The 16,234-nt window shown below is 35.1% G+C and overlaps 1 protein-coding gene across 1 annotated transcript; it reads left to right on the top strand.

The window, feature by feature from the left end:
- The first annotated feature begins 12,517 nt into the window (after positions 1–12,517).
- LOC120283379 (pentatricopeptide repeat-containing protein At5g50390, chloroplastic) lies at positions 12,518–14,938 on the top strand. The gene has a single exon (XM_039290048.1). The coding sequence runs from the start codon at positions 12,644–12,646 to the stop codon at positions 14,768–14,770; it is 2,127 nt and encodes a 708-aa protein (XP_039145982.1). The 5' UTR covers positions 12,518–12,643; the 3' UTR covers positions 14,771–14,938.
- The last annotated feature ends 1,296 nt before the right edge of the window (positions 14,939–16,234 follow it).

Below are 16,234 nucleotides of genomic sequence, written 5' to 3'. Positions count from 1 at the left end.
GCTTGGAGATTTAAGATTTTGGTAAAATTTCCACAAAGTCCCTAGAAAAGTTAATTTTCAAAACATCCCCTCAAAAGAAACACCGATCGAAAAGCCTCCTTTTATTAGTCATATGGTCCCTGAACATTATGAAATTTCTGAAAATTTCTTGAATTATATAAGCAATTTTTTTTCGATTCAAACAATTTTTGAAAGATGGATAAACCATAACTCCACTAATGATTAAAGTAGACAAAAAATTAATAAAGAAATAAATAAGGACATTCATAAAAGATATAACCATGACACAGATTGAGTGCCTGAAAATAAGATTTTTTCTCAAAAAAAAAAAAAACACTATAGTAGACAAATTGATTAGTTTAGCGCTAAAGAAGATGATGCTTCTTTTATGCCTTGCTCCTCTCTTGCTTTGGGCCCCAAGAATTCATGGTTGTGTCTAAAGCCTTGCTTGGATGGAGTTTGGGGGAGTTCATAAAGTAAGGTAAGGTAAGGTAAAGGAAGGGAAGGTAAATGTTGAACTTATATCATGCTTGGGGCAAGAGTAAAGTAAAGGAAGGTTATTTAACTTTTTGTGTTTGGATGGGAGGTAAAGGAAAGTAAGGGTTGGTACTAATATTACCAAAATATCCTTGATATCATATGTCTTGTGCTTCCAATATTTGTTATCCTAAAATAATAAACATAAAATAATATTACCAAAATAGGATACCTTTGAGATATAAACTCAATAATAAAAAATAATAATTGTTTAATTAAAAATAATAATTTTTAAGAAAAAACATAATTTATTGTTAAATCGGAATAAATCAAAATACACATACACACAATGTTTTATTACAATAAAACAAAACACATATTGTTACATCGAAATATTCAAACCATACAATATTTTATCACAACAAAACAAATTAAACATTGGTTCATCCAAATATTTAGAGTACATAATGTTTTGTCACCACAAAACATATTACACATTGTTTTATCAAAATATTCAAAGTGCATAATGTTTTATGACAACGAAACAAAATACACAGTTCCATCAACTTAAAGCAAGGTACATAATATTTCATCAAGTTAAAACAAAATACAAAAAGAGTTCATCAATTTAGAGCAAGGTGCACAATGTTTTACCAAGTTCAAGCAAGATACACATTGTTTCATCAAGTTCAAGCAAGATACACATTGTTTCATCAAGTTAGTCAATATGCATCCATCAAATCCTCCTACAAAAACAACAAAATGGTTGTCATGATTTAAGTAAGTGTATTAAAAATGATTCAATGTTAGAGAGGAAAAAGATGCTAACCTCCCACTTTAAACATGTGGTTCTCCACCATGGCCCATCAACCTCAACAATAAGTTCATACGATGCTCATTCGGACATTTAATGAAACCTTCCAACACCTTGGGATCTCTAATTACTAACATATAAGCATCAGTCAAAAAAGGTTATACAAATTCTAAATCCGTAAGTATGCCCCACACATCATACTCTTGAATTGGCTTTGGGTTCGCAAAACATTCCCTTATAACATTTTTTGTTGAGTCATTCGCCATGTGAGATGCTTCGATCATTGCATTTGTTGATTGAATGATAGCATTAGCCATGTTATCAACTGATACAAACAACTTGTGTAGATTCTCATTAATATCAAATCCACTTACTTTCTTGGACCTAGAAGTACTAGGTGATTCAAAGCGAGATTGTTGATTTGTATGCATTGGTGACGTTGCATTTTCAACCCCATTGTGATTTAGTTCAACATTTTCATTTTCACTCACATTTTCCAAGTTTGTCATGTTTTGGTTAACCATGAAGTCAATGTCATCTATTGTGTTTTGTTCAACTCGAACTCTTCTTCGTCTCATCTCCCAAGTAGTTTCGGCCTGTTGCCCAGTAGCTATATCTTTCCCATATAGCTGAACCAACTTCTCATAATTTTAACATTTTTGTTCATCCACTCAGCAGCTTCCGGTTTAACCTATTCATGAACACAATATTAATAGCTTAATGGCTCACAAACATATATTTTATATTGTATTACATTAACAAAGGAAACTAACATCAATTAAATGTCACACTTTAAGTTCAGCATTCCATGTTTTTGTAGTTAGATTCCATGCGAATCCACTCATTCCATTCTTAAAAATGTCATAGCATCGGGTAAATTTTTTTTTTTTATATTTTTCATGCGGTTTTGAGCTTTTTCCTTGTCTATTAGCTTATCTAGAAATTTACTCTTCAACTCAGTAATTATGTTGTCCAATGCATGCGTAGTGAACGTTCCTCCGACTCTATTCCCTACTGTATGTTGATGCAAGTACGCCTCGATCAAAGCATCATCCATAATAGAAGTCCATGTCAATGTGGCATTGCTATCGTTCATTTTTCTCTTTGACATATTGCAAACTACATCAACAACAAACTTTGTTAACAATGACAATAAAAAAACCACTATTAAGCACATGTAATATATCAAAATCAAAACATGAATTTTAATGAAAGAAATTATAAGGAGGAAGACTAAAAAAAACCATGCATGAGCTAATAAATATAAATATACTCCAACATCAATCACGGTCTTTGTCTAATTAATTACAAAGTAAATAGAAAATACAAAACCATTCACACTAGCCATTCAACTCATTCAACATAATTAACCCACATTTCGGCCGCTATAACATCTCTAACAATTTCTCCTTCGGTAGTTTCCTCATTATTTTCTCCACTACGGTGATGTTCTTCATGTGACTCATCTTCAAGTTCACTATCAACTTGTGCAAGTATTGCATCATCCGGTTCTACACCCATTAAATAATTATGCAAAATGCAACATGCAAAAAGAATCTCCTTTTGTGTTTCCAATCCATAATGGGGGTCCGTCGAGTTTCCTACTATAGGAAAACACTTTTTAAGGACACCAAATGCCCAATCAATAGCATTTCGTAAGGACGCATGGCAGAGATTAAATAATTCACGTGCATTTCATGGTGGATTTTTTGAATATTCTTTCAAGTGATACCACTCTCCTATATATGGTGTAATAAGCCCACCTCTCAACATGAATCCCGCATCGACAAGATAATAATTTTCCAAAGATAAAAAAAAATTGTTATTAATTTCTCATATATAGGTATATTGGTCACAATATTATATTTTAACTTTTTGATGAGTACCTTCTGGAATCTTAAGTGAAACCACCCTAATTAATGCATTTTTCATAATCCTTGAATCAGATGCTATGCCTTCCCACCCAGGTAACACATATGTAAATTTTAAATCAAATATGCAATCGGACAACATATTTTGTGTCGAGTATTCTTTCCTTCCACGATACCTACGGGCTTCTGCACTAGAGACTTTTACACGGATGTGTTCCATCAATAGCACCAATGCAATCCTGATAAAAAAAATATATATTTCATATTACCTATAGACATAGTTGAATTAAAGTTGTAATTCAATGGACACATGGTTACTTTGAAGTATGGGTAGAATCTATTGCTGTTGAGAATTTCGGAAGGGGTTTGAGAGCCATCTGGTTGTATTAGGAATTTACCCTCTAACTCCATGATAGCTTGTAAAACATTATGGAAATGACGAAAGATCGTCTCATGGGAACGACGGAAAAAAAGAAGATAGTTCACGATGTGATACATTGTGACCTAACAAGTACAGTGTCTTTGCAACTTGTTCCTCGACAGATACTTGCATAGTTGGTCTAAGGCCACCATCTCTAACTAACACATCACATAGTCCTAAGAAAGCTGCAGGGTTCATTCTTATCATGTTATGGCACAAATTACTCGAAAGTAAATGCGACATTAATTCATTCCTTGCTTGGTCGCCATGAAGCCGTATTTCATGAGTTATTTGAGTAGTACCTTGTTTAAGTTCATTCACGATACTCATAATGCAAGCAATTACACTGATAACGAATTGAGTTGCCGCTAAATGATGTGTTTATTGCAATTGCAAAAAAGGATTGGTCAATAAAACTTGTGTCAAAAGAATTTTACCCAACCGTTCTTTTTCATCGGCCATCTAAATATAAATAATTTCTTATCAAAATGTGAAAATTGTTGAATGAAATATGTTTGGTGATATAAAAATAAAACTCATGTTAGTAATACAATCTAAACAACAAACAATCAAAACAAAAATCAAAATAATATATATATCCTAATAGAACATAAAATCTAAACTATAAATAATAAAAAAAAAATCAAAATAATTAAATAATATCTTAAAAACATATTAAGATAATATAAAACCAAACATATTAAAAACAACTTTGAATAGGAATATATATGTAATTTCACAATTATATATACCATCAAACAACTTTGAATTATTAATTTAATTGTGTCTGGATAGTATATTGTAATATTTGGATATTATATACTAATTATCAGTCCAAGAGAAAAGCTAGATGAGTTGATGTGAAACCAACCATATGGGCACAAATATTCAATTAATGGCAGACATTATCCTATTAAACAAAGACTAGCTCAGGGTATGCCCATACTACTTTGTCTGATGTGGCATATTTATCTCTATTAGTCCACAACTTGAATTTGTAGGTATCTCCATTGTTCCAGTCTTGCTAACAATGTCATAAACCTCTTCTAAGTTCTTCAAATCTTGTAAATACGATGTATTCAATCCAACTTTTCCTCATCAACTATCCTCTGTTCAAATCCTCTCCATTTTTCTTTTCCTTTTTCATTGCTGAAGAATAGAAAATATAGTTCATATATTTGTAAGATAAGTTTAAAAACACCCAATTTTAGTTCAGCAAATGGAAACAAACCAAACTCTCCAAAAAAAAAGGGTGGTCTGCATTTCCATTGCATAAACAAACCAAGCTCTCAGGAAAAAAAAATTCTAACAGTAGCTCCTCTGGGTTATCATACTGTACATAGTGCTTTCATAGATTAGTGAACAACAAAATAACACAGATAAGGGCATAGTTTAAATAAAAATCAATAAGTTTGAACTTTGAATTCCTCTTAAATTCTTGTCCACATAATATCAAACTGGGAAACAGAAAACTACCAACATTTTTGGATGACAAACAGGATTGTTTAACAAGACATCATAAGGATAGACACTTCTCATCTACAGCACCATAGAAGTGAAGCATACTCTCATTTTATACCCACATGATTGTGTCAGTGTTAAAGGTGACAATCCAAAGAATCAAACATTGTACAGACTACAGAGAAAACATAGGAAATCAAATACCATACAATGTATGATTAATTTAGAGATGGAGTTTTGGAATGCCAAGTATTGTAGACATATTATTCCTCTCACTCACCTGACACTGATGTCAATGATTCAACACAGTGAAAAACCAAATTTGAGAGACCTACATAACATCAACAAAAAAGTTATTAGGCAAACACAATGGTTAGACGTCTTCAAATCATGAACTTTTTCATATCAATCTCATTGCTATTAAAATTTTTAAATATAGAACAACAACAAAGAGTAGAAATGGATACAATATAAACAAGAAATTCCTCCATTTTTCCTCAATCCAAACACAGCAAATAAAACATCTAAATTAACAAAATGAAGTTAAATATTAAGCTCTAGTTTGCATGCATGTAGACCAAACTAATCATTCAAAGAAAAAGAAAACAGAAGAAATTGTCACTCAATGACTCTAGCTGGTGATTCGTGCTGAAAACTGAATAGCCAGAGTTTAAAACAAGTATACTATAAGCCAGCTCTAAGATTGAGGTGGCCGAAATAGAATGCATCATAACCTTGAATCCATGTACATTGATGAAGAAACACTCACAAAATAGAAGAGGATAAATTCTCTCAAGGTTTGACTGATTTTTTGCCTCTCTGCATTGACATTCAAAAATAAAATCCAGAGATTAATACCTAAAAATGAAAATAACTTGATTTGCAGCTGAAATTGTCACTCCAAATACTAGATTTGATGCTTCAAGACCAAACTAGAAACCAAACCATAAAAAAGAAAAGACAAGAGGAGATTCATCAATGAAGAGAAAAACAAATATATGAACAATGAAACATAGGAAAAATTGCTCACCGGAGGTTTGACGGATCTCCGACGAAAGCTGCCGGTGGATCACCGGAGATGGGAGGAGGAGATAAAGTTCTTAAGGTTTTACTAGGGTTTGGTTTTTTTACCTTTCATTCCAACTTTGTAATAAAATAAGATGTTAGGTAATTACATTATTCTATTAAGGGCATTTTTGTCTCTGAAAAATATGAACTCTTCTCAACCCTCCAATTTGGAGGGTTGAGAAGTGGAGGTAAAATGGGGTGTTTTCAACTCCCCATTTATCTCCTAAACTTTTACTATACCCCCAACCCCTCACCCCAAGCAAGGGTTCAAATAACCCTTACCTCCAAAACCCTCCCCAACCCTTCACCCCAAGCAAAGCCTAACTATACTCATAGAGTCATCCATCTTGATTCTTTTCATCTTTAGAGCTGCACACACTCACAAAAAACACATATAAATGATTTTTGCCAAAATAGAGGTGAGCAAGAACAATAAATGATTAAACATGCGATTGTTTCTCTTAAACTAGATAACACAAACAATAGATTAGGAGAGAAAAGTCTTAAAACTTTGGAGATTGAGTATACAATTGCTTCACCCCCAGTAAAAGTAAAATTAAGGTAAAAATCTCAGTTAGGTCCCTGTAAGTAGGTCAGGTTGCCCCTTTAGTCCCTCTATTATGATGTGTCCTTAGAAAGTCCCTCTATTTTTTCAATTGGGCAATGTCAGTCTAGACCTTAACAGATGTTGGGTTTTCCATCGGGTTGTGCTGACGTGGCTTTCTTTATCATTAGAATTTTATTAAAATAATCTAACTAAGCCACGTGGGACACTTAACTAACTAACACACAAACTTAGCTTATCGGATTCGGATCCAACCCGCATCAGATAAGCATAAGTCCCTATTACCTTTCTTCTTCACCAGGTAAACCTAATGCCCATTTCCTCTTCACCGAAATCCAGCAATTGAGAGGGCCTACCTTCCTTGAGCTTCACCACCATGATTGAGAGGATGACATCATCAACATTGAGGTACTTCGACAATCACAGTCCACAACAACAAAGCAAGAGATCTGTGAAGGTATTCACAACATATACAATGGGAAACGGGGGTTTGTTTTTATTCAATTTTGGTTTTTCGTAACTGTACATTTCATAATTTATTTCTCATATTGACAATCACAAAATGGAGAGAACCATACGCATGTGAGGATTTAGGGCAAATGTATAAAAAGTTGGAGTTGAACTTTTACCGAGCTAGTGGATAGAATGTCCGTTTAGTCATGGATGTTATTAATGTAAGGCCCACTACACAAACATACACCTACTCTGCCATGTGTTGAGATTTTGTCTAGAGTGACAGGACCACCAAAGTCCTTCTATTCCAAATTATCCTGCATTTAGGCTTCTTGATTAATATTTAGTACTTCATGGTCCCAACAACAAAGTAGGTTCCCAAAGAGATCATTTTAGAGTGAGTGAGAGCATAATTGTAAGTAAAGATTGTAAGGAAAGATAATAAATGATTATGGTATATAGAATAAAAAATGGTTCTTGTGTATAGAATAATAAATGATTCTTCTAGAATTACTTTCTTCAAAGAACAAGTGTTACATGAATTATTTTCAATGGTTGTGAAACTTCCATTAAATAATTATGGTGAACTTAGCATTGTGTATAGAATTAATGTATGACTGATTAGAAGCAATTACTTGTGTATACAATTGAGGAACTCATAATTGCTTCATTTTGATTATAGAATGTCTAGCGGTCAGGTGCACATTGTTAATTACTACCATGGAGGGTCCTTGGGGTAAGAAGAGGTAAGATTAAATATGATGGTGGGAGGAAAAACTACTTTGAGGTTGACCCGGCCAGATAAGATTTGTCACTGGGATTTACTAGGTGATATCAAGAAATTGGGTTATGATATTGAGAAGATAATGGCATTTTCCTATGTGGATGACAAGGGAGTAGTAAAAAGCATCAATGATGACATCAGCATTCTAGGTTTAGCTAAACTGATAAGGAAAGAAGGCACGACAAATGTTTATGTTGAGACAAATGGCATCATCCATGATAAGTCATTACCAACATGTTTACTACCTAACTCTAGTAGATCTGAGGATGGACTTATGGGAAAGATTAATATTGAACAAGATGTGGATTTGATTGTTGCTGAGGATAATTTGAACGTCAGTGTGGATTTGGATGTTGCTGAGGATGATTTGGATGTCAGTTGCTGAGGATGATTTGGATGTCAGTGCCAATGAATCAAGCAATGATGATGAAGATAGACTTGTGGATGTACCATTCATGGAAGACAACACGAACATTGATGAGGAAATAAAGGAGGCAAGGGAGAAGGTCCAGAAATATATACAGCTAAAGAAGAATATGCAAAAGGAAGATGATGAAAATCTGGTTGGAATTGATGTAGTAAATGGAGATAAAAGGGATAACATTATGTTGTGGATGAAGATATCACTGTGAGAGTTGCTAGAATGCAGAATGATAAAGTAACTGGTTATCAAAGTGAATATATGGATTCATCAGATCCTGGTTCCTATGAGGATACAAGCGATGACTCGACTGCTAATGATGCAAAACGTCACAGGTCAAGCATGAAATTTAATGATCCTAATGTTCATTTGGATGATTTCTCCTTGGATCTTAGGTTTAAGGATTTGAAAATGTTCAAGGCTAAACTTGTTGAGTTCTCTACAAGGCATGGGTTTGAATTTAAGTTTATTAAGAATGATGCTTTAAGAGTCTGAGCATGTTGTGCTGCAAAAGGATGCAAGTGGCTAATCCTATGCTCATGGTGCAGTGGGAAGAAAATATTTGTCGTGAAGCAATCAAGTTACTCATGCCTCCTTGGAACCTCAAAGAATCGAAGGGTGACAGCCCAAGTGATTGCCAAGAGATTTGGGGAGAAACTTACTACCATGCCTTTTATTAAGCCCAGGCATTTGAGGGCAATGGTGAGGAAAGAAATGGGGGTATTCGTGACGAAGAAGATGTACAGAAATGATAAGGGGTTAGTCATAAAGAAGATGGAAGAACAATTCAGAGAGGATTTCAAGGACATCAATAGGTATGCATTGGAATTAAAGGCAACAAATCTAGGAAGTACAGTGCTTGTTGCATCTGAAATACTGATTAAGAAAGTCTACCTATTTTCCAAAAGATCTGCATTTGTTTGACAGCTACTAAAGAAAGATTCATTGGAGGTTGTAGGAGTATAATTGGGGTGGATGGTTACTTCTTAAAAGGTCTATTGAAAGGACAACTTCTGGTAGCTGTGGGTAGAGATGGAAATAATTAGATGTTCCCAATTGCATGGGCAATTGTACAAAAAAAACTACTTAAACCTATACATGGTTTATAAGGCAGTTGAAGATTGATCTTGGCATTGGTGAAGGACCTGGATGGGTACTTATGAGTGATATGCAAAAGTTATTAAGCTAATCATCTCATTTTATTTTTCCATTTCCAATAATGAATCATTCTAAATTAACTGTTGTCTCAATTACAAGGCTTAATTCATGCAGTTAATGAGCTTTTGCCCTTGATCGAGCACAGGATGTGTGCAAGGCATATTTATGCCATATGAGGAAAAAAAACTAGGATAAGGACCTTCAAATTCAGTTTTGGAAAGTGGTCAGGTGTAACAACCAACCTAAAATGCAGAGACTATTAGATCATATGAGAAAATTGCAAAGTGGTGAAGTTGTTGTGGATGAATTGCTTGAAAAATGGCCCATCATAGGATGGTGTCAAGCTACTTTTAATGATGTAGTCAAGTGTGAAGTAATAGATAATAACATGTGTGAGACCTTTGATGGAGTGATACTTAATGCTAAAAGTAAACCAATTATTGCCATGTTAGAGGATATTAGGCAATATGTTATGACAAGTATAGTTATCAAGAGAGATTATATTAGGAAGTGGAAGTGTGATTGTGGGCCTAATATAGTTGCCAAAATTGAAAAAGAAAGAAAGAAGGCTGGCAAATGGAATGTTGAATGGAATTGAGAGTTCAAGTCATGACATGTATTGGGACAATTTATTGTTGCATGTCAGAGAATCATATGTTATTAAGCTAGCAGATCATATGCTTTCCTGTGAGAAATGGGATAAAACAGGTATCTCTTGTCAGCATGCCATGGCTGCACTTGCCTTTGCTGGAGTAGATCCCCTCGAATATGTGTTTGAATGGTTCAAGAAAGCAACATACCTGAAGGCATACCAGTTTGTTGTCAATCCAGTGAAAGGCAGGTTATTCTGGCTAGCAAGTGAAAAGGGGCCCCTGCTGCCTCCAATGGTGCAAAGGATGCCTAGTCAACCTGCAAAAAAGAGAAAGAAGGAGCCATTGGAATGTAAGAGTAAGGGCAGCGCAAGACTATTTAGAGAAGGCAGAGTATTCAAGGGCAGCGTCTGTCATGTTGAAGGCCACAACATGATGAGTTGTCCAAAAAGAGCTTCAAAATTTGTGAGATTTATTTTTACTATCTTTGTATTTTCTTCATTGGTTAGCATATATAAAAAATGTGTTTATTGTAGGTTAACAGTGACTTTCCTACTTTCCTCAACATGAATCAACTCCAACAACAGAGAATACTGATGTTTCTTCTAGAGGCTAGGTAACTTGCCAAGATGTACATGTTTTTACAGGAACATCAAATGTTGTTGCATCCAAAGTAAAAAAAAAAACCACCTACTACTAGTCGCGGTCCAGTCAAGATATTAAGGGTAGCAAACAACTCAATTCAGTGTTCATAACAGATAACTCAATTCATTGTTCATAAGATATTTCTTTACATGTTGAAGGGTGCACAAGCTGGTGGAATAATTATTGGAAGGGAAGTTCCCTGTTATGATTCATTCATCACTGCAAGTTAACTAATTATGAGTTTTTTTTTAATTTGATCCCTTTTCTATTTGCATTGGCTTCACATTTTTTAATTTAACAAGTATTCTTTGTTGTATGCAATGGACAGGGAAAAAGGAATAGTATGGCCAATCAACTAACTAAATAGGGGAAAATGGAGAACAAACAAGTCAACATAGTATTGTAGTAGGAGAAGGTCCAGAATTCTCAACTCAACAAAGCATCACAAATGTTGTAGTGGGGAAAAATTTACTGAATTCTGAAGCAAAAAAAAAAAAAAAAAAAAAAAAATTAACTAAATATTTCTAGATGTTTGTAGTATGTGATATATATATATATATATATTTGTTGGTTTACATTTTTTGGAAACTTCATATGGTCAGTGGATAATGGAAATCAATATGTTAATTGTGAAATCAGATTTTGTTGTGATCATACTTTAATACTGATTTTGTGCAACTAATTGTAAAAGATCATATGCTAATTTTGTAATTTTCATATTTTCAGTGAAATCAAAACTTATTTTGCTCAGTTGAAAGCAGTGGGTTTAAAGATAATGAATTCTTATTGATGAACATTTGGTAATTTTCATATTTTCAGTGCTAATTTGTTAATCAGAACATTCTGCTGAAAATTTTGTAATCAGAACATCAAATGGAATACAAATATAAAAACTAGAGTGAGCTTCTAAAGATAAATAAGCCATTTCCAATTACATACATCTATTTGATCAATAATACAAATTTCAACTAGTACAAAATAAATGGATTAAAAACTATAAAGTAGATGGAGAATCATGAATCATGTTTCTCTATGGTGGCCGGCTAGTAGATGAGTAATGGAGGAGCCTCAATTTGAGGATTTTACCGGAGATAAAGGACGACTGTGTTAGCAATGGAGGAGCCACTGTGGATGACGAAGGACGGTGTTGACTTTTTGTGGTGGTCGGCGATTGGATTTCACTCGTGGTTGGGTTATCGAGGTGGAGTCGAGGGGAGGCGGACAAGGTGAAGAGGAAATGGGGATTAGGTTTACCTGGTGAAGAAGAAAGGCAATGGGGACTTATACTTATCGGATCTGGGTTGGATTCGGATCCGATAAGCTAAGTTTGTGTGTTAGTTAGTTAAGTGTCCCACGTGGCTTAGTTAGATTATTTGAATAATATTCTAATGATAAAGAAAGCCACGTCAGCACAACCAATGGAAAACCCAATGTCTGACATTGCCCAATTAGAAAATAGAGGGACTTTTATGAGGACAAATCGTAATAGAAGGACTAAAAGGGCAACGTGACTTATTTACATGGACCTACATGAGATTTTTATCTAAAATTAATTGATGATAAAATTGTAAGGTTGATTTTTAATTATTTTTATGGAAAAAAGAAAGCTGATTTACCAAAATAACATATTTTCATAAAAAAAAAAATTTAAAAAAAAATAAAAAGTTATTTTTTATGTAATCGAAATTAAAATTTTAAAACCCATAGACCAATAAGAGAAAGCCACGTTTCTCAAACGGAAGTCAAAAGGCAGCGCTGTGAGATTATCGATTCAAAGAACCCGCCAAGATCTGGAAAACCCGCACGTTGTCAAGCCTTCGGCGGATCTCTCGATGCTCCTCCTCTTCTTCTTCCTCTTCGTTCGCTCACCAAACCCCCCCTTTCTCTATCCAATGCCCTCTTCTCACCATCTCCAATGGATCTCCATCCCTCCCTCTCCTACACCCCCCTTTCCACCATCTCCCTCCCCTTCTTCCCCCTCTTTTCCGTTTCCACCATCTCCTTCTTCCACCCCAGAAAGCTTCGATCTTTGAGCGTTTGCAGCTGTTCCTCAGGAGGGAAATCTCTGATCCGCAAGCCCCAGCTGAATTCCAGAACAATCACCACCCCCGTTCCAGATCTCCGAGACGACGACGAAGCTGAGGAGGAGGAGGAGCAGGAGGTGGATGGCGATGATGAACAACAGTCTGCAAAAAAGCCCTCGGCTTTCCATAGCATCTGTGCCCAGATAGAAAAGTTGGTGTTTTTCAAGCGCTACGATGAAGCGCTAGAACTGTTTGAGGTATTGCAGCTGCGAGGAGGTTATGGTGGCGTCCGCGCCAGCACCTACGATTCCCTTGTGACTGCTTGCATTGGCTTGAGGTCCGTTCATGGCGTCAAATCGGTCGTTCGGCACATGATCGACGCTGGGTTCACCTTCGATTTGTATATGAGGAATAGATTGCTTCTCATGTATGTGAAGTGTGGCATGATGGTTGATGCGCGAAGGGTGTTTGATGAAATGCCTGAGAGGAATGTTGTTTCCTGGAATACAATCATTTGTGGTCTTGTGGAGTTGGGATCTTATGATGAGGCGCTTGAGCTGTTCCTGGTGATGTGGGAGGAGATGCCAGAGGCTGCGCCACGGATGTTTGCTACTGTCATTAGAGCGTGTGCCGGTTTGGGTGAGGTTTTCGTCGGTAGTCAGTTGCATGCTTGTGTTGCTAAATTGGGTTTATACGAACAAATTTATGTGTCTTGTGCTTTGATCGATATGTATAGCAAGTGCGGAAGCATCAGAGAAGCTCAATGGGTTTTTGAAGAGATGCCGGACAAGACTGTTGTTGGATGGAATACTATTATTGCCGGGTATGCGCTTCATGGGTATAGTGAGAAAGCTCTTGAATTGTATTATGAGATGCGGAATTCCAGGGTGAGTATGGATCAGTTCACTTACTCAATTGTAGTTCGAATTTGTGCTCGGTTAGGGTCGTTGGAACATGCGAAGCAAGCTCATGCAGGATTAATTCGGAATGGTTTTGGATTGGATGTAGTTGCTAGTACAGCTCTGGTTGATTTTTATTGCAAATGGGGTAGGATGGATGATGCCAGGCATGTTTTCGACATGATGTCTCGCAAGAATGTGATCTCTTGGAATGCACTGATTGGTGGGTATGCAAACAATGGCATGGGCAAGGAGGCTATTAAGATGTTTGAGAGGATGATCAAGGAAGGGATGGCTCCAAATCATGTGACTTTCCTTGCTGTTTTGACTGCATGCAGTTATTCGGGATTTCTAGATAAAGGGATCGAGGTTTTTGAGTCAATGTTCCGGGATCCAAAGATGAAGCCACGGGCAATGCATTATGCTTGTATGATTGAGTTGTTGGGTAGAGAAGGGCTTTTGGATGAAGCTTTGAGTCTAATAAAGGATGCACCTTTCAGTCCTACGACGAACATGTGGGCCGCCTTGCTTACCGCTTGCAGGTTTCACAAAAACTTGGAGCTCGGCAAATTTGCAGCGGAAAAACTATTCGGAATGGAGCCTGAGAAACTAAGCAATTACATAGTACTTCTAAATATATACAATAGTTGCGGCAGAGCAGCCGATGCTGCTAAAGTATTGGAAGGCTTGAAGAAGAAAGGTTTACGATTACTTCCTGCTTGCACTTGGATTGAGGTGAAAAAACAACCTCATAGATTCACATTTGGAGATAAAACTCATCCCAAAAGCACCAAAATATATGAGAAATTAGACGTTCTGATGAACAAGATAGTTGAACAAGGTTATGTTCCTGAAGGAAAGCCTCTTCTTCCTGATGTTGGACAACATGAACAAAGGATGTCGAATTCCCACAGTGAGAAGTTAGCAATTGCTTATGGGCTCATCAGCACTCCTGATTCTACTCCCTTGCAACTGGTGCAGGGGCATCGAATCTGTGGTGATTGCCACAGAGCGATCAAACTAATAACAGTGATCACCAAGAGGGAAATCGCCGTGAGAGATGCGAGCCGATTTCACCATTTTAAACAGGGAAGATGCTCCTGTGGGGATTACTGGTGATTGTAAATATGTCAAGTTAAAGGATTTGTTCAGACAAATTTTGATTATTACTGTAAGAACTGATGATCATCTGCATTTTCACACTCTGAATCACTGATTCTTTGTACGTTGCTGGGCTGTGCCTATCAGCTCATTCTTTGAATTACAATAAAATATCTCTTCTTAGCATCTTGCTTGATTTTGCTATTAAGTTATTTAACTTGTTTTACCGGGTGTTTGGTTAGATGCAGTTGTAAATATAATAAATTTTTAATTTCAGTATAGTTATAAATATTTGTATTTAAACATTCAAAAAAGTTAAATCTAGTGTTTGGTTGGATATATTTGGAGTAGCGGATTACAAATTTTAGTGTTTAGTTGGAGAGATTTGTAAATTTGGATTTGAAAAATTTATGTTTGGTTTAAGTATTTAGAAGTACATTGGTTGAAGTTACCTTTACTCTAGATAATTATTAAGTTTTATTAAGTATAAAATACGGCATTAGATTACGTTAATTATTAAAAAAATAATTAAGTATTTATTTAATTATTTTTATGTATGATTACGTTTCATTAAAATTTTACAAATGTCTAATAAATAATTATATTAAATATTCCAGGCGTTTGCAAATTAAGTATTTGCACATATGTTAATAAATTAATATTTAATAATTAATTAATGTTTATGAATTCTGTGCTTTGAATTTTAACTCATGGAAAATGAACTATGAACGTAGTTCCAAATTCCATTATAAAGTAATTGTAACTAATTTGAATTTTTCAAATACAATTAAAACAAACAGCAGATTTTGAACTAACATGTTATTCCAATTACATGCATTATTAGAACTTTGCAAGCTTCCTCTCAGATTTCATGTTGCTTTTACTTGCAGTTTTACTGAATTTGTCATGTTGCTTTTACTTGCAGTTTCACTGAATTTAAGGTGTATACATATTGTGGAGTTGAAAATTGGATGCCCCAATAATAGCGTGGTATGTATGTATTTGCAATTTTGGATTTTTACAGGGATATATATATATACACACACACACATACAAACCAAAAAAATATTGTGAAAGAAGAAAAAAAAAAAATGTCCAAATTAAAGTATTTTTACTACTTCACTAAATGGTCATCATTTTATTGGTGGTTGCTCTGATTTGGATTCAAGCATAAACATCCCTGAAAATCTTTATAGTTTTGTGAAGCAACAACATCCAGGAAATAAAATGATCCAAATTCAGATAAAGAACCTATAACAAAACAAAATTCTTAATTTATGCTTCAAAATTTTGCAGATACTATTTATATTTTCTTTTCTTATTTTCACATGTTTGCAAGAATTAATATATCTTTGCACATTTTTTCATAGAAAACCAACAATATACCTGAACTGGCCCTTGAAATTATCTGCAATCAAAACTTTAACAAAATGCAATCAATGATAAACCCACATTAACTTGAACAAGCATATCTTGATGATG

This window comes from Dioscorea cayenensis, chromosome 19 (genome assembly GCF_009730915.1).
Source record: "Dioscorea cayenensis subsp. rotundata cultivar TDr96_F1 chromosome 19, TDr96_F1_v2_PseudoChromosome.rev07_lg8_w22 25.fasta, whole genome shotgun sequence".
In the NCBI taxonomy this organism is placed as follows: domain Eukaryota; kingdom Viridiplantae; phylum Streptophyta; class Magnoliopsida; order Dioscoreales; family Dioscoreaceae; genus Dioscorea; species Dioscorea cayenensis.
This window is presented reverse-complemented; position numbering and strand designations above follow the sequence as displayed.